Source organism: Sciurus carolinensis, chromosome 10 (genome assembly GCF_902686445.1).
Source record: "Sciurus carolinensis chromosome 10, mSciCar1.2, whole genome shotgun sequence".
NCBI classification, from domain to species: domain Eukaryota; kingdom Metazoa; phylum Chordata; class Mammalia; order Rodentia; family Sciuridae; genus Sciurus; species Sciurus carolinensis.
The window spans coordinates 96831037-96857587 of NC_062222.1; the positions used below are offsets into that span (position 1 = coordinate 96831037).

Consider the following 26551-nt stretch of genomic DNA (forward strand, 5'->3'; position numbering starts at 1 on the left):
TCAGACAAAATTCGAACATTGAAGAAGTGCATTTTTAAATGTCTTCATTGGCAAATAGGAATATTCTCTCTTATAGGTTGCTGAAGAACTTCAGCAAGTGGAATCTTGTGCAGTACATGGTATAATGAGGAAAAATTAATTCTCTTCATAGTGTCTAAAGATGATTTAGTGAAGGATTACATCTTTAAAGAACTGCAGAAACACCTTCCAAATCATGCAATCCCAGACGAGATCGTGCTGATTGATATTCTGCCATTTACATCTCATGGTAAAATAATTTAAAGCAGATATATTCAATGCCAAATCATACTAATTGTATTCATACTGGTTTAATGGCCACATAACTCTCTGTTATGACAAATGATACTAGAATTTATTGTAGTAGAACCTCTGTTAAATACTTTGTATAATTAACCCCTTTTCAGAAAATCCTCTGGGTAGGTGATCTTATTCCCATTTATAGCTGAGGAAATAAGACTTAAAGAGGTAAGCTAATTTTCCCAAAATCGCTTTGCTTGTTATTGGGTGTATTAGTCAGAATTCTCCTGAGAAACAGGAGTAATTTTTTCTAATTATTTTTTTTATGTTGATAGACCTTTATTTTATTCATTTATTTATATATGGTGCTGAGAATCAAACCCAGTGCCTCACACATGCTAGTCAAGTGTTCTACCATTGAGTTACCACCCCAGCCTGACAGGAGTCATTTTTAGATAGTTATATAAAAAGGAGATTTAGGGACTGGGGTTGTGGCTCAGTGGCAAAGCACTTGCCTAGCATGTGTGAGGCACTGGGTTTGATTCTTGGCACCACATGAAAATAAATGAATAAAATACAGGTCTGTCAACAACTAATATTTATATATATATATATATATAAAAGGAGATTTATTATAAGAAATAGGCTCATGTGATTATAGAGGCTGAGAAGTTCCTTGCTCTTTGTACAACCTGGAGACCCAAGAAAGCTGGTGGTATAATTCGGACTGAATTTACAGGCCTAAAAATGATACAAACCCCAGAGGACAGGAGAAGACAAGATGTCCCAGCTCAAACAGGCTCCTTCTTCTGCCTTTTGTTGTGTTTTAGGACTTCTAGGGATTGGAAGATACCCAACACTTGGGAGTTTAGTCTCCTTTACTGAGGACACTGATATTTATGCTAATCTCATCCTGCAATACTGTTATAGACACCCAGAAATAGTGTTTAATCTTGGCATTACATGAATCAATCAAATTGACACATTAAATCAACCATTATAGTGATAGAGTTAAAATTTTGCCTAGCATTGTTTGTACTTAAAATATGCTCCTAATGTTCATATTATATTACCTTCCCAACTTAATTTTTATTTACTATATACTTCAAAATGTAGTAATTGCTCAGGTAACAGTACCATTTCTTTTAGCTCTTTAAATTAGATATACATTAGCTCCTTTGCTTTTAGCTATTACTACATTCTTTGTAGCTTTAGACTGTTTTCTTTAGAATTTATTATCTATGACAAACTATATGATTCCTAAGCTTTGTAATAAAAATCGTGCATGGCTAATGAAGATATAAAATATCTCCGAGATGAAATTTTATTTATGTATTCATTTGTGATATTGGGGATCAAACCCAGGGCCTTGCACATTTAAGCATGCTCTCTACCACTGAACTATACTCCCAGCCCTGAGATTAAATTTTAAATATTATTTTAAAACATGTTTCTCTTTTATATTAAGGCAAAATTGATGTTTCTGAGTTAAACAAGATATATTTAGACTACATAAGCTCAAAGCCTGAGAATAAACTCAATGGAAAAGAGGAACTTTGGGAAAAATTACAGTTTTTGTGGAAGGTACAACTTTTAAAATATAAATTTATTATTATAAAGAGTTCATTTTAGGAAATGACAGCATCCTAATAAGTCTGAAAAAATTTTCTAGAAATGTTATCAATGTCCAGATGTCAGGTGGTATTTATTCAATTTGTATAAAAATAAAGGATAGACTCTTAGTTTAAGTTTCTCACAAAGAAATGTATTGGATGCTGGGTGCAGTGGCGCACGCCTATAATCCCAGCTGCTTGTGGGGCTGAGGCAGGAGGATCTCGAGTTCAAAGCCAGCCTCAGTAAAAGCAAGGCGCTAAGCAATTCAGTGAGAGCCTGTCACTTAAATATAATATAGAATAGGGCTGGGGATGTGGCTTTGGGGACAAGTGTCCCTGAGTTTAATCCCTGGTACCCTCTGCCCCCCAAGAAAAGAAATGTATTGGAAGTGAGGTAGTCAAGGTGTAGGTAGACAAGGCCTGTCTTGACCTAATTTACATTTAGGATTATGTTATTAGTCCAAAAGAACTTTAGTAACAACCTGTGTTTCTGTTTAAGGGAATTTTTTTTTTTTTTTAAGTACTAGAGATTGAACCCAGAAAGTCTCTACCATTGAGTCATTTCCATAGCACTTTTGTTTTATTTTGAGCCTGGGTCTCTAAGTTGCTGAGGCAGGCCTTGAACTTGTGATCTTCCTGTCTCAGCCTCTGGAGCTGTTGCAATTACAGGTGTGTGCTAGCACACCTGGCTCAAGGGAATTTTTTTAAATACATGTGTCTCATTAGGTCAACAATTTTCTTAGATAAAAATGTAGATTTTTCTTTCTAAAGAGTTCTGAAAAGGTGTATTTGTTTTTCTTGTCTATAAAAATAGAGGCTATCTAAAGTCTTAATCACTTCATATTTAGATTTTTAAAAATATTTTTGGTTTTTTTTTTTTTTAGTTGTAGGTGGACAATACCTTTATCTTATTTTTATGTGGTGCTGAGGATTGAACCCAGGTCTCATGCTAGGTGAGCACTCTATCACTAAGCCACAACCCCAGTGCCATTTTTAGATTTTTATTAACTAATTTTGATTTACGTCAATAGATGAGAATAAACATTATTCCCACTATAGATGATAAACTATTAGTATCTTAGGGAGTTTAAAATTAGTAAAGCAAATGTTTTTGTAGCCTTGGTAGAATTGGTTAACATAGTGTTGGTCTCCTTTTGTATAAAGAAAAAAATTAATTTATTTTAATTATAAAAATATTTATTTTGTATTTTTATGTTTATATATTTATGTAGGTATTGTCTTCTTTGTATCTTACTTGTAAATGATGGAGTCTTTTGGTTTGAGGCCTTTACCATATTTCTCCCTTTTCCCACTCTAGTCTGTACTAAGTATCTCAGAAGATCTTTTGAAGGTTCCTGATGAGTCACTCTTCTTAAATAGTGGTGGAGATTCCCTAAAGTCCATACGGCTCCTTAATGAGATTGAAGAACTTGTTGGTACATCAGTACCTGGCCTTCTGGAAATTATTCTCAGCAGTTCCATTTTAGAAATTTACAATCACATCCTTCATACAGTGTTCCCAGATGAAGATGTGACATTTAGCAAGAGTTATGCCACAAAAAGGAAACTCAGTGACACTAATCAAGAGGATGCCAGTGGAAAATCTTTGCATCAGAAGTCTTTCCTGCCTTTAAGTCATGACAATGAGATAAGTGCCTTTATTGCACTGAGCAGAGGGAAGTCAGATTTTGTCTCTGAATACCACTAGGTTTTTAGCTACGTCAGGACATGGCACTTCAACCTTTTCTTCTGATTTAACTACACAGACCAACAGTGAAAATTTGAAAAGCTTAAGTCCTCCAGCTGTATTTGGGAAGTCAAAAGATCCATCTTGTGTTGAAAAAATTTGTGAAGAGGGGAAACCTGTGACAAGGACTGAGAAATGGAGTTAGGCGTGCGGTGGAGGTCAGATACAGGCAAATGCGTAGATGCTTCCCCTCTGGTTGTAATACCAGCTGTGACAAATCTTCTACAACTGTGTACATTGGCTCTCATTCTCATAGTATGAAGGCGGTTTGACCTTTACTCTGGGAAGGTGAAATGGGAACAGATTTTGGGAGATCGGATTGAGTCATCAGCATGTGTATCTAAATGTGGAAACTTTATCGTGGTGGGTAAGTGTCTGAATTTGAGGTGTGTATAGTTAAATTGAATTACCTTACAATAATGCTAAGGGCCAAGTTAAGTTAGAAAAAAAAAAAAAGTGGGGGGCTGGGGATGTATCTCAGTGGTAAAGTGCTTGCCTGGCATGCATGAGGCCCTGGGTTTAATCCCCATCACCATACACACACACACACACAAATTATTTTTTTTAAGTATCTATGGTGGTTTTGGTTGCTGCCAATGAATAATAGTTTAGTCTGTGCCAATTAAGTGTGGACCTGGGGGTCAAAAGTTCTTGGGTTTGAACTTAGTGCTGTAATTCTTACAAGCTGTGACCTTTGGCTAGTTGCTAAACCTCTCTGAACTTCAGTTTTCTTATGGGAAAAATAATAAAACGTGTTGTTGCATCCCACATTTCCCCAAAACTTAATGACCTAGAGCAACAAACATTTATTATCTTATAATTTTGTGGGTCAGGAATTTAGGAGCTGCTTAGCTAGCCTATCTCATGTAAAGTCTCATGTTCCTGTAGCCATCTGACAGCTTTACTTGGGCTGGAAAATCTGCTTCCAATCATTGCTCTTGGCAGAAGGCCTCAGTTCTTTGCTGATTTTTGACAGGAAGCTGCAGTTTGGGCCATATGAGCTCCTCCGTAGGCTGCTTGACTGTCCTCACAACGTGGCAGCCAACTTTCCTTAGAATGAGTGATCCAAGAGAGAGCAAGTGAGGAGGAACCCAGACCATTTATAACCCAGCCTCTAAACTTGGGTACAATAATTTTTGCTTTATTCCCTTCATTAGAAACCCACATTCAGTGGGAGGGGAATTAGACTCCACCTCCTGAAAGAAAGAAAAGCAAAGAATTTATGAAGTTACTTTATTTTATTTTTATTTTTTGGTTCTGGGAATTGAACCTAGGGGCGCTTAACCACTGAGACACATCCTCAACCCTTGTTTTTTACTTTGAGATAGGATCTCACTAAGTTGATGAGGCTCGCTTTAAACTCAAGTTGCTGGAATTACAGTCCTGTGTCACTGCACCCAGCTATGGATTTATTTATTTATTTTTAAACTACTATAATCATCCTAGAGCTTTTGGGAGGATTAGATGAGATGATTTCTTGTGAACCCTGTAGTATCTTGCCAGGCAAGTACTGAACTTTGTGGTTCAGTTTATTAAGGTGTAGGTGACTTTGCTAGGAACATGGATCTCTTAAGTGTAATGTCTCTCTCATTACACTTTTTACTCCCCCATCTACATTAGGTTTCACTTTCTATGCTCATGGAATCTGTCAAACTTTGAAGACTAAGTGCTTAGAAATTTGTTTCCCTTCTTGTGCTATCCTAGCTGGGATCTACTTAAATTTAAATTTAATAATTTCATTTTAAACACCTACATTTTGAAGATTATAGTAAAGGAAACTTTTAGTTTTACTTGAGATTATAGGTTCTAGAGTAAGGCCCATCCCAAAATCAGCTTGTTGAAATTCCTGTTTGTATTCTAAACAGCTAGACTGGAATGAATTCAAGCATCCTTCTTCTGAGTGACCATCCTTGTTCTGAGTCTAGATGCTTGAGATCATGAGTTCAGGATCAACTTAGGCTAAATTGCAAGACCCTATCTCAAAAACAAAAGTTTAAAAAAATGCACAAAAGATTTGAACAGACACCTTATAAAAGATAACACAGATTACAAGTAAGCTTTTGAAAGCTGCTCTACATACTGGGCAGTGGCTCATGCCTGTAATCCCAGCAACTAGGGAGGTTGAGGCAGGAGGATCACAAGTTTGAGGCCAGCCTCAGTAGCTTTGCAAGGCCCTAAGCAACTTAGTGAGACCCTGTATCAAAAAATAAAAAGGACTGGAGATGTAGCTCAGTGGTAAAGTGCTCCTGGGTGCAATCTCCAGTACCGGAAAAAAAAAACAAATAAATAAAAGCTGCTCAATATCATCAGTCACTAGGGAAGCGAAGGTTACAAGATATAAGTTCTATTTTGTTTTTTATTTTTGCAATGCTGGGGATTGAACCCAGGGCCTCCTGCATTTTAGGCACACTGTATACCCCTGAGCTACATCCCCAGTCCTGAATATGAGTCCTTTATCACATGTTTCTCCCAGTCTGTTGCTTGTTTTATCATTTTCTTAACGTGGTATCTTTATTATTATTATTTTCCTTTTTTGCAGTACTCGGGATTGAGGAACCCTCTATCATTGAATTACATTCCCAGCGCCCTTTTTGTTTTAAATTTAAGACAGGGTCTTGCTAAATTGCCCAGGCTGTCCTTGAATTTATGATCCTCTTGTATCTGTCTCCTGAGTAGCTGGGATTACATAGTATCTTTTGAAGAGAAGTTATTAAGTTTGATTAAATCTGTTTTTTCCCCCTGGTGCTGGGGATTGACCCCAGGGACCCTCTACCACTCAACTATATCCAGCTCTTTTTTGTTTTTTATTTTGAGACAGGGTTTTGCTAAATTGTGCAAGCTGGCCTTGAAATGGTGTTGGTCTTGCCTCAGCCTCCTGAGTTGCTGGGATTACAGTTATGTGCTAGCACACCCAGCTCAATTTATTTGGTTTTTTATTGAGTTCTGCTTTAGGTGTTCTATCTAAGTAATTTTTGACTAACCCAGAGATTTTCTTATATATTTTCTCGTGGAAGTGAATTTAACTGAAAGAAATGTTATTACTAAGCAGGAGTCCACTATTTTCTTGCCACTAAGTAGTCATGTACAGAAAAAATACTGCAAAAAAGTGTATTGGAAATTGAAACTAAAGTGAGCAGCAATGGCCTTGGCCATGGGCATCGCCATCTGGAAAATGGAGGCCAATGAAATTGCCCTAAATAACTGTCCTCAAATTCACCTTCCTTTGATTTACATATGGCTACATTACAGGGAAGTCGAGTAAGCTCCTCTTTGTAGATTTGACCACTCCTACTTCTAACTAGGTGTTTGACTATACTAAGGTCAGGGACCCCTGCCGTCTTTTCATTTATGGCTGTAATCTGGGAAAAGCAGTTTAGTGTGTTATTAAGAACATAGGCTCTATAGCTTGACTTCTTAGTTTAAATACTGGCTCTGCCACATGTTACCTTTATAATTTTGCTCAAGTTAACTTACTCTCTCTGTGTTTCAGTGTTGTCAGCTGTAAAAGGCAGATAGTGCTTTTTTATGTAGTTCTTACTTTACGGTGAGTTTTAAATAAGTTCATGGATATATAATACTTAGCATAGTGCCTGACACATAGTAAATACTCAGCAAATATTAGCCATAAATAATGATAGCATTTCTTGTTATAATAACCCTTGAAGTAGATGAATCCACATTCTGCTGAAGAATAAACTGAGGCTCATTGGTGCTGGATGATTTGCCCAGTGTCAGCCATGATGAAGTTTGAATCCAGATTTGTCAAATTCTTTCTCTGCTACACCACACTTTATTGTTTTCTTGGTTGTGAAGCACTTCACTGTACTTTTTAATAAGTAGCAAATGAAGTAGTACATGCCAATAATTCCAGCTACTCAGGAGGCTGAGACAAGAGGATCACAAGTTCAAGGGTAGCCTGAGCAACTTAGTGAGACCCTGTCTCAAAATAAAATATAAAAATGCTTGGGAGTGTAGCTCAGTAGTAGAGCATCCCTAGGTTCAATACCACACACGTAAACAAAGATATAACTGTTAAGTAGGTGTTTTACTACTGTTCATTTGGTTTATGCTTTATGTTGTAGGAATTTAAATTAGATGAGTGAGCAGAGACTGAATACATATGAAGACCATCCAATACAAATTGTTATGATTTAGGCTAAAGAGTATTTTCTGACTTCTGGAATCCAAGCTTTTGGGTGTAACTGAGCTGGAGAAGTCCTCAGGTGTCTCTTGTGAACAATTGGATCTAGATTCTCTGACCTGGGTTACTCTAGGAGTTCCTTGGGCCTTGCAGGAAAATGACAAAGATAAATGGCAGGAGAATTAGGTCAGGAATGAAACATCTGGGTAATAGGCTAACAAATCTGTGCTCATCTCAGATGAGGACACTTAAAGTCATCTTCTAGTGAAGTATCTAAATCTCATTTTTTGTATTTTGTTTCTGTAGGTTGTTACAATGGATTAATTTATGTTCTGAAAAGTATTAATGGAGAAAAATACTGGATGTTTACTACAGAGGATGCTGTCAAAAGCTCAGCAACCATGGATCCAACCACAGGCCTCCTTTATATTGGCTCTCATGACAAGCATGTGTATGCTTTAGATATTTATGTAAGCATTCACCTCATTGGTCTTGTACTATAAGCACAGAGGAGTAAGAAACTATCCGGTGCTATTGAATTTAGGAATAGGTATTAACTGTTAAGTAGGGGTTAAGTTTTAATATCATAAGACTTTTTTATTAGAGCTTTATAGTTACAGATAGTAGTTCATAAAACATTTTTAACTTCCTTACCAAATTTAGCACAAATACATTTTGAAATATAAAAAACTTAGAATTATTATCTTAACAATAGAGAAAATTTACAAAGTAAGATATCAGTAAGATATTTTAAGACCTGATTACATAAAAGTACAAAAGTTAATGTAAGAATTATAAAAATAAACAAGCTTGAAATAACTCTGAAAAGTATAAAAATTGTTTATAAGTATAAATTAAAATAAAAAGCAAATATAAATTTGTATAAAAAATGAAGACCCAGATAGTAAATAAATTTAAGGGACATAAACATTTTTTCTAGAACCTCAAAGAAAAAATGGCTAATAAATGTATATAAATGTTTCATACCTTTAATAATTAAAAGAATGAAAATCAAAACTATAAGATAAATAGTATTAGATTATAAAAAATGTTGAAATTATAATGTAAGTGCTGATGAGAGTAATAGAGGATTGTAACTGGCGAGGCCTCTAAGGAAAACAGTTTGATCATGGACAGCAATTTTTTTATCTTTTGATCAGATAAAATTCTTTTTCTAGAATTCTATCCTGGCAAAATAGTTAGAAACGAACAAATACATGTACAAGGATGTCTGTTTCTAAGTTGTTTAAAAGCCAGGTGCAGTGGTCCATGCCTTTAATTCTAGTGACTTGGGAGACTGAGGTAAGAAGATCACAAGTGTGAGACCATACTCAGCAAGATCCTGTCTCAAAATAAAAAATAAAAAGGGCCAGGGTGTAGCTGCCCTGGATTTGACTTCCAGCACCACAAAAACAAACAAGTCATTTATAATACCTAGTAATTGGTTCAAAGCAATTTTCAGTGGTCAGGTAGAGAGAAAAATTACTTTATGTTCAAATGGGATATTGTGAATTAAAATATTTAAGTCATTTTACAAAATAAGTGAGAAAAACATAATAACAGGTTATTTATTCAGAATTATTTCAACTGTATTAATCAACACAAATACACATATACCAAAAAGATTAAAAGGGAAAATACTAAAATATTAACAGTAAATCTGGGTGATGTCCTTTGTTGTCTTTATATTACTGATTCTCCACCATGGGCATGTGTTTTTTGCTGAGTTAAAAATGTATGTTAACTAAATAGACATAATACATGGGAGGTGAGATATATGAATTTGTTACCCACCAGCAAAACCCAATTATTTTCCATTCTTATTTGCAGGAAAAAAAGTGTGTTTGGAAGTTAGCATGTGGAGGAACTGTCTTTTCTTCTCCTTGTTTGAACCTGATTCCACATCATTTGTATTGTGCCACGCTGGGAGGACTTTTACTGGCTATAAATCCTGTAAGTTAAAAAAAGCATGTGCGTATTCTTTTCCTTAATTTTCTTTTCTTTTGCTTTGGATTCTGAAAATGTGAGTTTTCAGTTAGATATAATCCACATAGTACTACTGAACCTGGATGTGTTTAAAATGATTGACAAGAAGTCTGGAAAGATGAGAAAATCTGAGTTCATGTGCATTTTTTTTTAGCCTAGTTTTAAAATTTTTAGAATTTTCCTAAATATTAAGAACATGTTGTCCATTGTAAGGAGAAATCTAATTTGTTTTGTTATTTTTTTTAAATATGTCTTCCCTAGCCCTCTTTTTCTTTATAAGTCTAGGTCTTATGTGCTGCCTTTTTCTTTGTTGGTTTTCTTGCAGCTTTTTATCCTAGCTGTCTTAATTAGCACTGATCAATTTTGTAGCTGTGTACATGTGTTCTTCCTTCATTTAGCAATTCCTGATCTTCTAGCTCTGCCTCTGGGAGATTCATGAGTTTGTTTTAAAAAGGGTAACTGATTAGTAGAATGATTTTAAGAGCTGTGTAATACTTTTTGTCCATGACAGGCTACCGGAAACATAGTTTGGAAACACTCCTATGGAAAACCACTCTTCTCCTCCCCACGGTGTTGCCAACAGTACATCTGTATTGGCTGTGTAGATGGGAATTTACTCTGCTTTACTCACTTAGGAGAACAGGTAAGAAAGGTATAGTTATGTTTTGTATAGCTTTCTTAAAGGCATAGTAGCAAGTGGCAATGGAAATAAAATTTTCAACATCATTATTCAATGCACTGTGTTAAGACTAGTTATAATTAATTGTCAAGTCATAGGTTTCTTATTATTTGAATGATGATATAGTGGCATTAAAAGATTTCTACCTAAAAAAAAAAAAAGATTTCTACCTAAACATTGTTAATTTCTTTTGCCATGTCTCTTCCTCAGGTTTTAAATTCTTAACAGTGTTTTCCCAGTTTTATTATAACTTCTGTAGAGGTTGTATTTTAGTGTTTTAGTCAGCTTTTTCACTACTGTGGCTAAAAGACCTGACCAGAACAATTGTAGGGGAGGAAAAGTTTATTTGAAGTCTCACGGTTTCCCAAGTCTCAATCTATAGGCAGTAGGCCCCATTCCTCAGAACTCAAGGTGATGCAGAACATCATGGTGGAAGAGTGTGGTGGAGTGAAGCAGCTCACATGCTGATCAGGCAGCAGAGAGAGACTCCACTTGCCAGATACAAAATATATACCCTAGGCTGGGCATAGTGGCACACATCTGTAATCCCAGCAATTTGGGAGGCTGAGACAGGAGAATTCTGAGTTCAAAACCAGCCTCAGCACTTAGCAACTCAGCAAGACCCTGTCTTTAAATAAAATATTTTTAAAAAGGGTTGGGGATGTGGCTTAATGGTTAAGCACCCCTGGGTTCAATCCCTGGTACAAAAAAAAAAAAAAAAAATATATATATATATATATATATATATATATATTTATCTGTCTGTCTCCCAAAGGCACACCCCCACCTCTTCCAGCTATACCCTACCTACCTTCAGTTTCCACTTAGTTAATCCATCAAGATTAATTTGCTGTTTGGGTTTAGACTCTCCTAACCCAATCATTTCTCCTCTAAACCTTCTTGCATTGTCTCACACATGAGCTTTTGGGGACACCTAATATCTAAACCATACCATAGCAATAAGTTTAAAGGAGCTAGACACAATGGTGCACGCCTTTAATCCCAGCTCTTCAGGAGGCTGAGGCAAGAGAATTGAAAATTCAAGGCCAGTGTGGGCAGTTTACCAAGACCCTGTCTCAAACGATAAAAAGGACTTGGTGTGTATTTCAGTGGTAGAGTGTCCCTGGGTTTAATTCCCTGTACCAGGAAGAAAAGAAAGTTTAAACATGCTTTACCTTTTAATATGAAAACAACAATCTGTTTTGCCATTAGAATTATATTCTGTTTTGGTCTCATTCCTCAACTTCATGGCTGACAAGGTAGGCTTTTTCTGGTTTAAATTAGCTCCCCACTTTTGTAAATTTTTGCAGTGGCTCCTTTATGCACATTTTTTTTTCTTTATGCACAATTTCTGCTGCATGCTTGGTTTGGGGGATTATTGTAAATTTGAGAGTTCACTTGGTACAATCACTTGGTACAACAAAGTTGGCCCATTGACAACTGAGCTTGATTCTGTGTTTTTTCTTCTGTACTAGAGATTGAACCCAGAGGTGCTTTACAACTGAGCTAAGTCTTCAGCCCTTTTTAGTTTTTATTTTGAGAAAGGGTCTCACTAAGTTCCTTGACGCCTCATTAAGTTACTGAGGCTGACTGGCCTTAAACTTGGGATCTTCTTGCTTCAGCCTCCCAGGTTGTTGGAATTACAGGTGTACACCACCATGCTAGCTTATTTCTGTATGCTTTTAATTTACATTCATCCTTCATAACTTAGCAGTTCCTTTTGCTCTGTGTAACAATTTATGATGAATTTATTATTACATTCATTTAATTTTATTTACAAAGTAGTATGAATATATTCTCACCTTGAGATTCCTGAGAAGTAAGAAGAGGCAGAGGCACATGCTATTATGCCCTTCTCTTTTTTTTTTGTATGAGCCTTAGAAAAATAAAAGTGATTTTGTAAAAGTCAGAAATAGATTTGAGATCACAGATCGTATTTTGTAAATATGTCCAGTTTTTTGTTTTTTCCATTATGCTGTTACTGTGCAGTTACGAGCACTACCTTAGATATCATGTCTTTTTTTCCCCTTGTGTCTTTTCTTCAAAATATTGACCCAGAGGTTTGTCTGTAGTAGCTTTTTTTTTTTTTTTTTTTTTTTTTTTTTTTTTTGCGGTGCTGGGGATTGAACCCAGGGCCTTGAGCTTGTGAGGTTGGCACTCTACTAACTGAGCTATCTCCCCAGTACCTGTAGTAGCTTTGAAATAAGAATATGGTATGTACCCACAGGGCAGACACACATCTCATGTTTCTGTTTAAAGCTCTAAATTATTACATTTAAACTCTTTGAGCCCCAGTGCATTATTTTTGCTTTTACTTCCCTTGTATAGGTTTGGAAGTTCTCTACCAGTGGACCAATCTTTTCGTCTCCATGTACTACAGCATCAGAGCAAGAAATATTTTTTGGTTCCCATGACTTCTTTATCTACTGTTGTAATATGGAAGGTCATCTCCAGTGGAAATTTGAAACTACTTCAAGGGTGTATGCAACACCGTTTGTTTTCCATAACCACAGTTGTAGCAATGAAATGTTAGTGGCAGCAGCATCTACTGATGGGAAACTATGGATCTTGGAATCTCAGAGTGGAAAGTTACAAAGTGTATATGAACTTCCTGGAGAAGTCTTCTCCTCTCCTGTAGTCTGGGAATCAATGCTTATTATTGGGTGTAGAAATAATTATATTTATTGTTTGGATTTATTGAGTGGAAGTCAAAAATAATCAAGTCTGATTTCTGTGAGATGTTTGAAAATATTTGACCATGATAGAACATGAAGATAGTCTTATTTTATATTAAAGATTATATTTTGGCTAAGAAATGTACCTATTATACTTTAAGAGGGAACAAACATTTTTTACTTTCTGTAGGAGCAGCAAAAACTTTTAGAAGGAAAGGATAAAACATGTCAGTATATTAATAGTGCTTTCTTTTAATTAGTTGTGATGGTTAATTTTGTCAAAAAATTTTAATTAGCCAAAGGAATGTGCTGCTGTGGTTTAAATGTTCCACCAAAACTCAAGGTGGAACCTAATTCCCATTGTGAGGTATTAGGAGGTGAATACTTAATCTGATATGGTATTAGTGTGGGGCCTTTCAGAGATGATTAAGGTTAAGTGAGGCCACAAGGGTGGGGCCCTCATCTCCTGGGACTGTGGCTTTGTAAGAAGAGAAGAGACCTGAGCTAGGACATTGTCTTGCCATGTGATGCCCTGTGCAGCTTTGGGACTCTGCAGAGATCCCCACCAAAAAGAACCTCATCAGATGCAGCTATCTGATCTTAAACTTCCCAGCCTTCAGAACTGTGAGCCAAAGTAACTTTTATTCTTTTTTTTTTTTTTTTTTTTTTTTTTTGTGGTTCTGGGGATTTGAACCCAGGGCCTTGTGCTTGTGAGGCAAGCACTCTACCAACTGAGCTATATCCCCAGCCCCAACTTTTATTCTTTATAAATGTGGTATTCAGTTATAACAGAAAATGAACCAAGACAGATGGCCAGATAGTTGGTCAAACACTATTTCTGGGTGTGTTTGTGAGGATGTTTTTAGAATAGATTAATATTTGAATTTTTAGCAGTAGACTTGAATGAAATCTGTCCTCACCAATGGGCCTCTATGGATGGGCATTATCCAATCTATAAGGGCTTAAATAGTACAGAAAGGATAAATTCTCTCTCTCTCTCTCTTTTTTTTTTTTTTTTTTTTTTTGATCAATGGTCCTTTATTTATATGTGGTGCTGAAAATCGAACCCAGTGCCTCAGCCGTGCCAGGCAAGCACTCTACCACTGAGCTACAACCCCAGCCCCCAAGTTCTTTTCTTGAACTGGAGTAACCATCTTTTCCTGCTCTTGGACACTAGAGCTCTTGGTTTTGGGGCTTTTGGACTATGGAACTTAGACCAGCAGCTGCTACCTCTCCTGGTTTCTCAGGCCCCTGCATCCTGAGGTTTTTGGATTTGTACTAAATTGAATTATACCACATGCTTTCCTGGGTCTCCAACTTGCAAACAGCAGATGGTGGGACTTCTCAGCCTCTATAATCAGATGAGTTAATTCCCAATCTCTCTATCTCCTATTGGTTGTTTCTCTGGAGAACCCACATTAGGGCTACACATTTTATATATAGTATATAAGAAATCTTTAAAAATTTACATTTATATGTATGTATACATATGTATATATGAAATTATAATTATATGTAAATATATATATATGTATATACACACACAAAGTCCTATTGGTGATATTTCCATGGAGAACCTTGACTAATAGGCTAGTTTTGTGGGTTTGAATTTTAAGAAAAGACCCCTGTGGAAAAGAAAGATCTAAATATAACTTAGTGGGTTAGAAACAGACAGTGATATAATAACCATTCACTTATTGACACTGAGATTCATACCAAAAGCTTTTCAAAGGTAGGAGCTGTCAAATTAGGTTCCTTATTTGTTGTTGGGGGGCGCGGTGTGTGTAGCTGGGGATCAAACCAGGGACCTGTGTGGGTTGGCAAGCATTCTACCACTGAGCTACATCCCCATCCCCATATTTGGTAATTTTTAAGTGAACTAAAGTACCACTACACACACACACAGTGTAGCTTTAAGTTGATCTGCGGTGATCATTCAGGCATTCACTGTTCCTGGCTATATAGCTCGAGCCCTTGTCAAAATTCTTCATCCAGTTGGTTGCTGTCCTTTTAAGTTCTGAATGCTCCATTCATGGCTCCCTCAGTTAACACTGGGCACTGTTCCCCATCACTGGTATCACTGCAGGCTTCCTCACAGTTCCTGCATCTTTTGGTGGGTTGCTCCCAATTCATTCTTTTCTAATTCAAAGTGAAACACCCTCAAAGCAGTTTAGTGAAGCCACCTAGGCATCTGTGGTAGGAAGAGGGTGCTCTCTCCCATCAAGACTCATGACTTGGACAGTGCCCAGACCCTGCCTAAAAGACCTATCTTCTTCCACCTTTTAGATCGGTGCATCTCAAGCCTTAATGTGCATAATCACTTGGAGCTCTTGTGTACATTTGGGTTGAGCAAGGCTGGGAGTGGGATGCCCTGATAAAGCCACACTGGAGCCTGCAGCAAAAGGAAAATCAGTAATCCGGAGGCGCTCTCTGCTTAAAATTTTGGTCTTTTGTCCATTGTGGATTTTTTAATTTTTTGCATTTTAATTTTTTAAAATAGCATTCTCTAGATTGCTGAGTTTTTTGGCAGCTGAGGCAAGTGCCTGACTGACCTTCCTCACTTTATCTGGCCCAGCCCTGTGAGTCAGCCCTAGCTGCACTGTCACAGGCTCTCAACTAAGCTGATGCTGCCCCTGAACATGGCCCGAAGCTGTAAGGAAGCTGTAGGATCATTCTGTCTTAAACCCAGGCCATTCAAGATTGAGATCAGCCTTTGTCCCTGTTCATTATTTTCTCCGAAATACCTAGGAAAAGTATAATAAAATACTACGTAAAACATTTGAAATTCTTGTTCCCAAAAGCTCTGTAAATGAGACTGCTTGTAGTTGGTCATCAGAATAAGTAAAAAGTTCAGCTTAAAAAGGAAATTCCATCAGTGCCAAAGATATTGTCGGTATTTTTTATTGAAAAGATCTTTTCCCTTCAATAATGGACATTTACATTAAAACTTTATACAACCAAAAATCCCAAAATAATATTAAAATCACACTAAGGTATTTTTATTAAGTCTCTACTTAACTTTATGTTGGTAAAATATTGCAAGACACTTGTAGCTAATATTTCTGCTTAAAATAAGCAATTTAAACTAAATGTCCAAGAAGAGACAATGGATACATACTATACATTTGCAGATAACTGGCTAAACTGATAATTTAATAGTAATTAATAATGTTTGTGTAAGAAACAATTGCACTTGAAAAATTAAAAAAGTAAACAAAAAAACTCTAGTTTTACATATAAGTCTATGAACCAGAGGTTAATCATCTATAATTTTGCCAGAAGTATATTTAAATTCAAAACAAAACAAACCTCATGTATTTAACATAGCAATCATTCATTTTTTTTAAAAACTGTCTTGAACTTTTTATATGGTTTTACAGAATTTTCCTATAGTTGTTGCTCAGAAAAGACTACAACACAACTAAAGCAAAATACACACTTCATTGGTATTTAGTGCCAATTTGGGGTGATTGTGTAAATGAAATGTTAAACATGTACCCTTCAAAAGTTGTTAGAAATAAATATGGTGACTGCCCTTACCCCAGTAGACTCTTAAAAAGATGTAGATGGAGCATTTTAACTCAGGTATTTCTCCTACTTGGTATGAGACCTGAGCCAGTACAGACTTGACTAATCTTCCACTCTTGTTAATGACCTTATTTCCTCTCTTGTTCCTTCCATTACTGTGATATTGTCCAAAGCTGACAGGATGAAAGAAGAAGTCAATTCAGAAGAATTACCTTAGCACTATAATTCCAGGGCTCTAGTGTGACGATTCCCATTAAAATAGTTATATAGTGAAGAAGTCATTGAACTAACAAATTCCTACACACAGGACTTAGAAATGAGCATCAGCATGGAAAACGTGCAGTGGGCTATTAATTGCTTCCAGTAGCAATAAAAAAAAGTTACATTATTCTTAACAGTTTGAAGTTCCAGTACTATAATAGTAAATCTGATTTGCAAGAGAACAACTATCCACTTGGCCACACATGCAGCAGCTACTGGGGAGTTGAGCCATTGTTTCTAGAAAGAAAATGGTTTCAGTATGTAAATAAGTTTGCTGTCATGCTTCTTTAAGGTAAATGATAGAATGACAGCACACTGCATATTGAGTAAGCATAAAGAAAAGTAATAATGAATACTATAAAATGTTTTTGTAGGAGAGAAAATGGATGTAATTCCTCCTGCACTGGGCAAAGAATTTGCACCTATATTTTGGAGTAAGAATCTAAGAAAAGGAGAATATGCCAACACCATGAAATATAAAGTTAGTGCCACAGTATGTGGTGGGAGAGGGTTTGCTGGTATGTCTGTGTTCTATATAAAGCAAATTTAGGGAAATAAAAGTAAATACATGTGGCTTTGAAACTTCCAGATCCCTTATTAGTATGCACATGTGTATGATAATAACAAGGCCACTTAAAACTCTGAGATGTTTTTTAAAGGTAGCAAGGTGAATGCTCTGAATTTTAAATGCTACTGAACATTTGACTCTAAATATGAATAACTTGATTATAGTAAGGACAAAAAACTTCCTGCAGGAAATACTTAGTACAAAGGCTTCAAATCTTGGCTCCCTGTGAATTTTCCCTAAAGACCAAAGGGAATCTTCAGAGACATGTAATTTCCATAGTCTGATATTATTGTTCTCACTTGAACAAGGCTGCCCCTTTAGAGTCTAGAAAATGAGATCACATTAGAATAAGTGAATCCCAAGGTTCTTAACATTAGATACATTAGCATCATCTGAAGAATTTTGCTAGCAAGTACATTCCTGGCCCTGCTCTCACAGAATTGATTCAGTAGGCCCTGGGATGTAGCCTGGACACCTTATGACCCACTGCACTAGGTAGAGAGTCTCAGAGCCAGAACAACAACTTATAATTAATATAGAACCTCCTTTCTTAGCCACATTGAAAAAAAATGTTCCCTGGGAGCCAACTGGGTGACGTGTTTCACATGCCCTTGAGGGTACTAGTGTGACAGAGACTCATACTGTGTGACGACATTGTGGATCCACAGTGTGTCAGAAGTGTGAATGGATTTGCCTTCCATGTGACAGCTTCAGGGCGGGGGGAATTCATGAAACTGGACATGGGCACAGAGTTGGGAGCCAGACTGTTCCTTGTGATCCCCAGTACTGCATTTAGGAGAATAGGCAGTCTTGTTTTAAATCTATAAAATCCTTTTATCATTACTGTGGAAAGGGTAGATGCACCCAAATATATGGTAGCGTTAATGTTTTGGATAGAAGAAATTAAGGGTAGAGAATCAAAAAAAAAATTACAAAGGTTGGCAAAAGTATGTGTCCTGAATGGTGCGTGGGTGTACGTGTGTGGAAGACCATGGAATGGGCATGGTAGGCTTTCATGAGGAGCTGTTTGGAGATTTTGCTTCATGTGGTCCCTTGGACGAATTGTCTCTTGAGAATTAGGGGGAGCTCAAGGCACCAGGACCTAGGGTTGTGCAAATACACTCTTTACAAGGAACACCACCAGTTCAGTTTTCTAAACATTATTTTAGAACCTATAAAACATGCTTCTTTCCCCTAACTTGGTTTCTTTACCTCATATAAAAAATAAATAAATAAAAAGGGCAAGAGAGGAGCCAATAACAGCAATAGGAATGGATAAGAGTCACTCTTTACTTAATAATCTGTGGACAGTCGCTCCAGGCCTTTGCTTTTCTTTTGGCCAAAGCCAGCCAGGCTGGCTCTGTGGACACAGGGGCAGCATCTGGGTGGAGAATCTCTTGGTGACTTCTTTCACCAGTGGTGCTGGGGGAGCTGAGTCTGAGATCTCCACTGTATTTTGTTTGGAAGAAAAAAAGAGAAAGGATTAAGTCAGAACCACATTAAAAATTTTTTTTTTGTTTTAAAATGTTTTTTAGTTGTAGATGAATACAATACCTTTATTTTTATTTATTTAGGCAAGCACTCTATCACTAAGCTACAAACCCCCATTATGTGTCATCATATGATGACATTATCATCAGCGAGATCATTTGTCCTTTGGTTTTTGAGATTGGCTTATCTCACTTAGCATGATATTCTCCAATTTCATCCATTTGCCTGCAAATGCCATAATTTTATTATTCTTTATAGCTGAGTAATATTCCATTGTATATATATATATATTACAGTTTTTTTATCAACATATTTTTTATTTATTTTTTTATTATTGTACACAAATGGGATACATGTTGTTTCTCTATTTGTACATGGCGTAAAGGCATACCATTTGTGTAATCATAAATTTACATAGGGTAATGTTTGATTCATTCTGTTATTTTTTTCCCTTCCCCCCACCCCTCCCACCCCTCTTTTCCCTCTATACAGTCCTTCCTTCCTCCATTCTTGCCCCCCTCCCTAAACCTAACTCTAACCCTAACTCTAACTCTTCCCACCCCCCATTATGTGTCATCATCCACTTATTAGCGATATCATTCTTCCTTTGGTTTTTTGAGATTGGCTTATCTCACTTAGCATGATATTCTCCAGTTTCATCCATTTGCCTGCAAATGCCATATTTTATCATTCTTTATGGCAGAGTAATATTCCATTGTATATATATACCACATTTTCTTTATCCATTCATCAATTGAAGGACATCTAGGTTGGTTCCACAATCAAATTTTTTTTTTAATGAACAGAATTATATGTACTTAACTGTGTATATAATGATGTTGTTTTTCCTTTTAACTCTTTTTTTCTTATTTTTAATTTGTTCTAATTGGTTATACATGACAGTAAAATGCATTTAGACACCTTGTACCCAAATGGAGCATAACTTCTCACTTCTCTGGCTATACATGGTGCTGGGTCACACCAGTAGTGTATCTATACATGTATATAGGGTAATAACGTCTGTCTCATTCTCCCATCCTTCCTATCCCTACTGCTCCATCCCTCCCCTCACTCCCCTCTGCACAATCCAAAGTTCCTTCATTCCCACCTCCCGCCCCCCACTATAGATCAGTATCCACTCATCAGAGAAAACATTCAGCCTTTGGTTTTTTGGGATTGGCTTATTTCACTTAGCATGATAATCTCTACAATGTTATATATATATATATACACACACACATACATTGTGGAATGAAAAAATCTAGCTAATTAACATGTATTACTTCACAAAGTTACCTTTTTGTGCTGAGAACTTTTAAAATATACTTCCAGCATTTGTCAAGGATAGAGTGCTATTAACCATAGGCACCATGTTGCACAAATATTCATCTTATCTAACTGAAATTTTGTAGCCTGTATCTCCCCACCCCTTACTCCAGAAGCACATTTTGATTTATCAGTATGATGAGGAAAACCGTAAAACACAAGAGAGGCAAGTTCCTAGGTGGGCTTCAGTGAGAAGATCTGGGGAAAGCAAGCTATGTGGTTAGAGAATTGCAATGATCACAGTGCAGTAAGTTCAAATTTGGGGGAATTCTAGAAGCCTAGTTTTCTGTATACAATAGGTATGCCTGTATGAATATAAGAATTAAAGGCATATTTTGTAATTCCAGTTGCACAACCAGGTAATATAAATAAAAAGATCAAAGCAGTTTGCATCGATCAACCTGGCAGGGTTAATAGCTACCTCCTCCACAAAGCATACCCTGGGTCCCTCCACCTGAACCTCGTGAATCCTGCCAGCTCTTGTGACTTGCAGTCTTGCAGGAATTCCTTTGCATCCTCTCACTTTCTTTAATAGAGCTTACAGCCTTCTGTGAGAGTGTGAGAGGGTTCACATCTTTTCTTTGGGTCACATTTAGTGCCTGTCCCCCACCCCCCGCACCCAGCTCCCATTGCCTACATGTATGCTTCTAGAACTCGGGCAATAGTGATTGAAAAGACAGATACTTCAGAACAAATGTCCCCTTCATTAAACTGGAGCCATGGTTGAGTTGTGATATCCCTTTCATACTTCCAGTTGGGCGGGAAAGGTATGACCTCTTCAACTTTTCAGAGATTTTACTTTATTTTGAAAGAAATTCCCCCCTCTCTCTTCCCCTCTCTCCTTTGCCCTCCCTCCCTCTCCCTCCCTCTCCTCGCTCCAATCCTACCATTTAGAATCTTTTAGAATTCCTATATGAAAGATCAAATGATAATGCCTATGGAGGTTCTAGAGAAATTAGTGTTCTAAAATGTTTTTCAGATATAAAGCACCCTCCCCATCTCACCAAGGAGTACATACATCTTCAGTATTGAGACCTCTTTACATTTCCAGACCTCAGGTACCAGGGAACCAGTGGAGAGAAAAGCCTGGTTTGGTGGTTAGGATACTGCTACAGAGTGTCCACCCATCCAGAGTTCATATTTTGGAAACTTAATTCCTCAGTGTGACAGTGTTGGGAAGTGGGGTCAACTGGGAGGTGCTTGGGTCACAGGGGCAAGCCTTCTGAATAGATGATGAATGTTTTAATCACATGAATATGTTCGCTATCACAGAAGTTCACCTCCCTTTTCTCTCTTCCACTCACTTGCCCATCCATTTTCTTTCCTTCTTTTTGGTACCAGGGATTTAACCCAGGGGCACTCAACAACTGAGCCACATCCCCAGTCCTTTTAACAATTTTATTTAGAGAGAGGGTCTCACCAAGTTACTTAGGGCCCTGCTAAGTTGCTGACATTGGCTTTTAACTGACAATCCTTCTGCCTTAGCCTCCTGAAACAGTGGAATTACAGGTGTGTGCCACCATGCCCAGCTTGCTCATCCTCTTTCTACCTTAATAGCACAAGGCCCTCACCAGATGCAGCTGCCTAATCTTGGACTTCCTGATCTATGAGCTAAAAAAATCCCCTCTTGTCTTTATTAACTACCAAGTTTCAGGAATTTTGTTATAGCAGCAGAAAACAGACTAAGACAGATGCCCTCTGGAGAATAGTACTGCCAGATGAGGAAAACAGATGCTATGTTAATTCCTGGAGGAAGCATGTTCAGATTCCTCTATCTTCCACACAATTTATTATAAGGAAACAGAAACTGTTGGATCATTTTATCTTTTAACACAATAAAAGATTTTTTAAAAAAAGTGTGTGTGTTTTTATGTGTTATGAACATATTAAAAACTGATGTTGCTTTGGCAGCATATATACTGAAAACAAACCCCAACACGCCTGTTGTTAATTGACATCAAGGACAGTGCTGAGAAACCTAACTCTGCAAAATCTTAAGAATATCAGAAATGCTGTTTGAAGTCACAACAGTAAGAACGGATCTTCACAGTATTGCCAGGATCATCTGAGTCACATGGGTCACTATGACACAGAGAAGCAGTTCCATTCCAACTTAGACGTAGAGTTCCCAGGTAGGAGATTTTAAATACGAGATTTCACACATTTATCTTTTTTTTTTTTTTTCCCTTTTTGGGGGTACTGAGGATTGAGCCCCAGGGGCACTTTACCACTGAGTCACATCCCCAGCTCTTTGTATTTTTTTTAAATTTGAGACAGAGTCTCTAAAATGCTCAGGCCCTCAGCCTCCTGAGTCACTGGGATTATAGGCATGTACCACTGTTGCCGGTCACACATTTAATTACGCAGTTTTTCAAAGGAAAAAGGACCTTGAATCTACTTCGTAGCTCAGCTTGATGTCCACCCTTGCTTTGCTTGGAGCCTATCAAAATGTCGCTCCATTTAATTTTTTTTTAAATTCATTTTTATTGTAAACAAATGGGGTACATCTTGTTTCTCTGTTTGTACATGAAGTAGAGGCATAACATTTGTGTAATCATACATTTACCTAGTGTGATGGGCTGACAGATCTGACTCCATGAGAATGTTATAGGCCAGACTCTAAGGGAAATGACTACACAGACTCCATTTTGCTCTGAGACTCCATGTTATGTAGGAAATAAGCTTCTCCCATGGGAACATCTGCCTCTGTACCCATCATCAGTTACTTGGTGTGACATGTTTAATAATATACAATGGCAACTCCTATGTAGTAAAAATTTGCTCTCTTTTGATTCCTATTGCTCCTAAACAATGTACCATGTAAACAGTGATTGTGTGGATGTTAGCAACCATTCTTTAGTTTGTACTTAGGTAAGGGTCAGTTTGACTCACTTCCCCCTCTGTCGATGATCTCATGATGTTAGTTTGTAATTTTGAATCATAGCAACAGACACTTATGATTGATGTGATTTTTAGTATAAGAACCCCTACAACCTGTGGTTGGGGCTGTTCTCCCAATAGCCATTTTTTGGGACATTGTGTGAGACAGTCAGCTGGCCAGCTTAATAAAGACTCTCGAATGTGGACTTCTCAGTGGTGATCGGTCTGTTCTTAAGTTGCGCCCCATAACATTTGGAGGCCCCAGCGAGATCCTTGCTGCCTGGTGGGTAACCACCGCTCACCACTGACCTGGAAACTCCTGCGGAGGGGAGAGGCCACAGCGTTGCTCCTAGGGGAAGGCCTCTGAGAGACGTTCCTCAGCCCCAGGCTGCAGGGTCTGTGGAGCCCTGCCCCAGGACTGAACTAAATTCTCAGAGAGAGTCACCTGTTTCTGCACCCCTGGGGGACCGGTAAGTCTGTTTCTGGCGGATCCACATCTGGGGACTCTGAGGAAGGCTGGACGCAGCATTACTTTCCAAGTCTGGGACTAGCAAGACGTTGCTCAGTTCCTCTGGTCAGGAATCTGGAGTGGCCACTTGTCCGTGTCTTTGGTGTTTTATCTGTTCTGTGTTTGTTTGTCCTTTTCTGTTTTTTGTTGCCCTTAAGTGTAAGCATGGGTCAGTCTCCCTCACATCAGTCATGTACTCCCCTCTAGTGCATGTTAACTAATTTCCAGGAATTCCAGAAGAGAGCCAGTGACTACGGAAACCTCTGCGATGTCTTTTCTCTCTCTAAATTCTGTAAGAGAGAATGACCAACTTTCGAGGTCAGATGGCCTCCTCAGGGGTCCACCAAATTGTCTTTGGGCAACCTGAACATCCTGATCAAATGTTTTATAGTCAAATTTGGGTAAAAAAAAATGGTTAAAAAGGTTTTTTAGCCATGTTCACTAAAGCTTACATTAAAATGTAAACTGCTGCCAATTGGATCTTCCAACTATTGGAGTTGGTCCACCAAAATGCCAGGCTAAAATTTTGATGGCTGCTATCCAGGAGACCAGAAAAACCATTTTAGAACACGACCCCAACTTGAGGGGGCTCTCCCAAGGAGACCAATGGAAGCAGCTCCCTTGCTGTCTCTTCGGGAAACTCCTTCAGGGAGGGATAGGGCATAACCTTTGTCTATATTCTCTTAATTCCTTTTCATCTCTGATGAGAGGGGACCACATCAGGATGGAAGCCAAAAAGACTTTAAAATTCTATCTTTTTGACTTCATAATTTTGATCTGGTGTGCCTAGGTTAATTTTTGATCAGACCTATTTTATCCAATCATAAAGTTTTCTTAATGTTCTGTTTCATTCAGAGGTCAGTTTACAAGGGTTAACTCTCAATCTAATAGGTTTTAAAAAATAAGCTATAAGGTCTTTGTCCTTCTGTTTATTTTATGTATATGTACACCGGTGTATTGTCATGTCTACAGATATTTGGTACCAAAATTAACATGTGAGCTCATAAATTAAAATTTTAAAAAACAGATCCAAATGCTTTCGATTTATGTGATTTAAAACGTTTTTAAATTGGGTAAACAAAAATATGGCTTTCAAGTTACTAACACAGTTTTGTTTCCAGGTGATCAAAAAATAAATAAAATGTTATTTTTATAAAATGTCTAATATCCATTGTTTCCAGGTTTTTCTTCAACAGGAAAGAAATTACTCATATGGCTCAATACAATTCTCTGATATCTTGGCTTTTAAAAAATAACTAAATTAGATTTAACATATATAGGATTGATCATGGATATGTTTGTCAGAGACATCTGATTGGTTCAGAGAGTTAAAATGAGAACTGTTAAATATAACATCAAGTACTCTTAACTCCTTAAATTCCACAGGGTAACATACTTAAAACATTTTTGGTGTCTTCATAAATTGGTAAATAAAACAAGGGTTTAAATTTACTTTATGTTATCACTAAAAACATGATTACTAAAAGTCTTAACAGGTATTATTCTGTATAAAGGGTCCAAAAGTTTCAACTGTATTTAAATAGAGTTCTATAAATAACAAAGTATTTCATTGGATTAAAATGGAGTAATTTATCTGAATTCAGAGATTTATAAAGGTTATTTCAGAATATAAATTTTAAAAAGGGGATCAACAGATTAAAACATTACAAGGTTTTAGATATAAAAATATATTTAATAAAAATGTTTAGATAAAAAAGTCTTTATGTGATAAAATAAGGCTGTAATACATCTAAGTAAACAACAAGAGTGTCTAAGTGATTAAAATTTGTTAATTAAGAGTAAATTTTAAAAGATTTATGTGTAAATGTAAGTAACACAGCAGTTAAAACTATTCAAGATTTTTCCTAAGATCAAATATTAATGTACTGATATAAACCAAATTTCAGTCTATATGCTAAAATGGCCAATAATTCTAAAAACATTAATTTACTCTTAACATTGTATCTGTTAAGTTTTATTCTGTAGAGCAATTAGTCTTAAAAATTAAGGGTTTGTACAATTCTGGTTAAACAGCAACTGTTATTTTAGAGTATTGTACTACATTACAAAGTCTAAATTTTCTTTAAAAGTTAAACATGGTTAATATAAAAACATCAATGTAATTATGATTCTATTATTCTTATTCATATATTAAATGTTTTCATATCTTCCAGGTATACAAGTCTTTAAAAGGCTTAAAAGAACATTTTATCAAGCTGGTGTTCTCCAACCTAAAGTTGTAATAATAAATTTAAACTTATCAGAATAAGAAATTTTATTGGGGATTTATTTATATCATTTAGTGTTCTGTAACTGGACCTGAACCTTATGTTACCTTCTGCACTGGGATAAAAATGTAAATGTATTTCTAAAAGATAACGAGAGCCTGATCTGTTTAAAAGTTAATATCATGAAACAGGAAAACATTTTGCCACTTTACTACACAAAAGGAAAGTTAAAAGCTCTCTCAGCTTTCTTTGATGCATGTTTTAGATGTAATATCATATTGTGTTAGCTAACATTCAAATAGACTTGGAAAAAATAAATGTAAACTTTATAAAGTGATATTTAAAAAGATAAATGTCAGCTTCAGAACTAGGACTGCTTTACCTAAGATTTATGAAGAGCCCTGCCTTACCTGAGATAAGGCTCTGCTTCCTACCTTACTACATGTTACAATGGCTCCAAAATAAGTCAGACTTCAGTTCACTTAAAGTTATATTCAAAAGATTGTGGTTTTTTTTGTTATAAAATTACTGTGATCTCAAACAGGGGACATAATATATAGCTCAGCCAAAATTCAAGACAGTTATTACACAACTAAATATGTTTTTACTATTGTTAATTCCATTTTGTATTTTCCTGGTAAACTCTGTAACTGTTGACTGAT

General features: G+C 36.7%; 2 protein-coding genes across 2 annotated transcripts in view; one reads left to right on the plus strand and one right to left on the minus strand.

Moving 5' to 3' along the window:
- Aasdh (aminoadipate-semialdehyde dehydrogenase) overlaps positions 1 to 13721 on the plus strand; it is a 31383-nt gene extending 17662 nt beyond the window's left edge. Inside the window, 12 exon segments of the mRNA XM_047567291.1 lie at positions 77 to 110; positions 113 to 268; positions 1727 to 1842; positions 3190 to 3546; positions 3548 to 3749; positions 3752 to 3826; positions 3829 to 3887; positions 3889 to 3985; positions 8066 to 8229; positions 9590 to 9712; positions 10257 to 10388; positions 12753 to 13721. Of these exon segments, the coding sequence (XP_047423247.1) occupies positions 77 to 110; positions 113 to 268; positions 1727 to 1842; positions 3190 to 3546; positions 3548 to 3749; positions 3752 to 3826; positions 3829 to 3887; positions 3889 to 3985; positions 8066 to 8229; positions 9590 to 9712; positions 10257 to 10388; positions 12753 to 13142 (1905 nt within the window). The 3' untranslated portion in view covers positions 13143 to 13721.
- Positions 13722 to 15990: 2269 nt separating this feature from the next.
- Cracd (capping protein inhibiting regulator of actin dynamics) overlaps positions 15991 to 26551 on the minus strand; it is a 257454-nt gene continuing 246893 nt past the window's right edge. The window contains 2 exon segments of the mRNA XM_047566900.1: positions 15991 to 18843; positions 18846 to 18905. Of these exon segments, the coding sequence (XP_047422856.1) occupies positions 18746 to 18843; positions 18846 to 18905 (158 nt within the window). The 3' untranslated portion in view covers positions 15991 to 18745.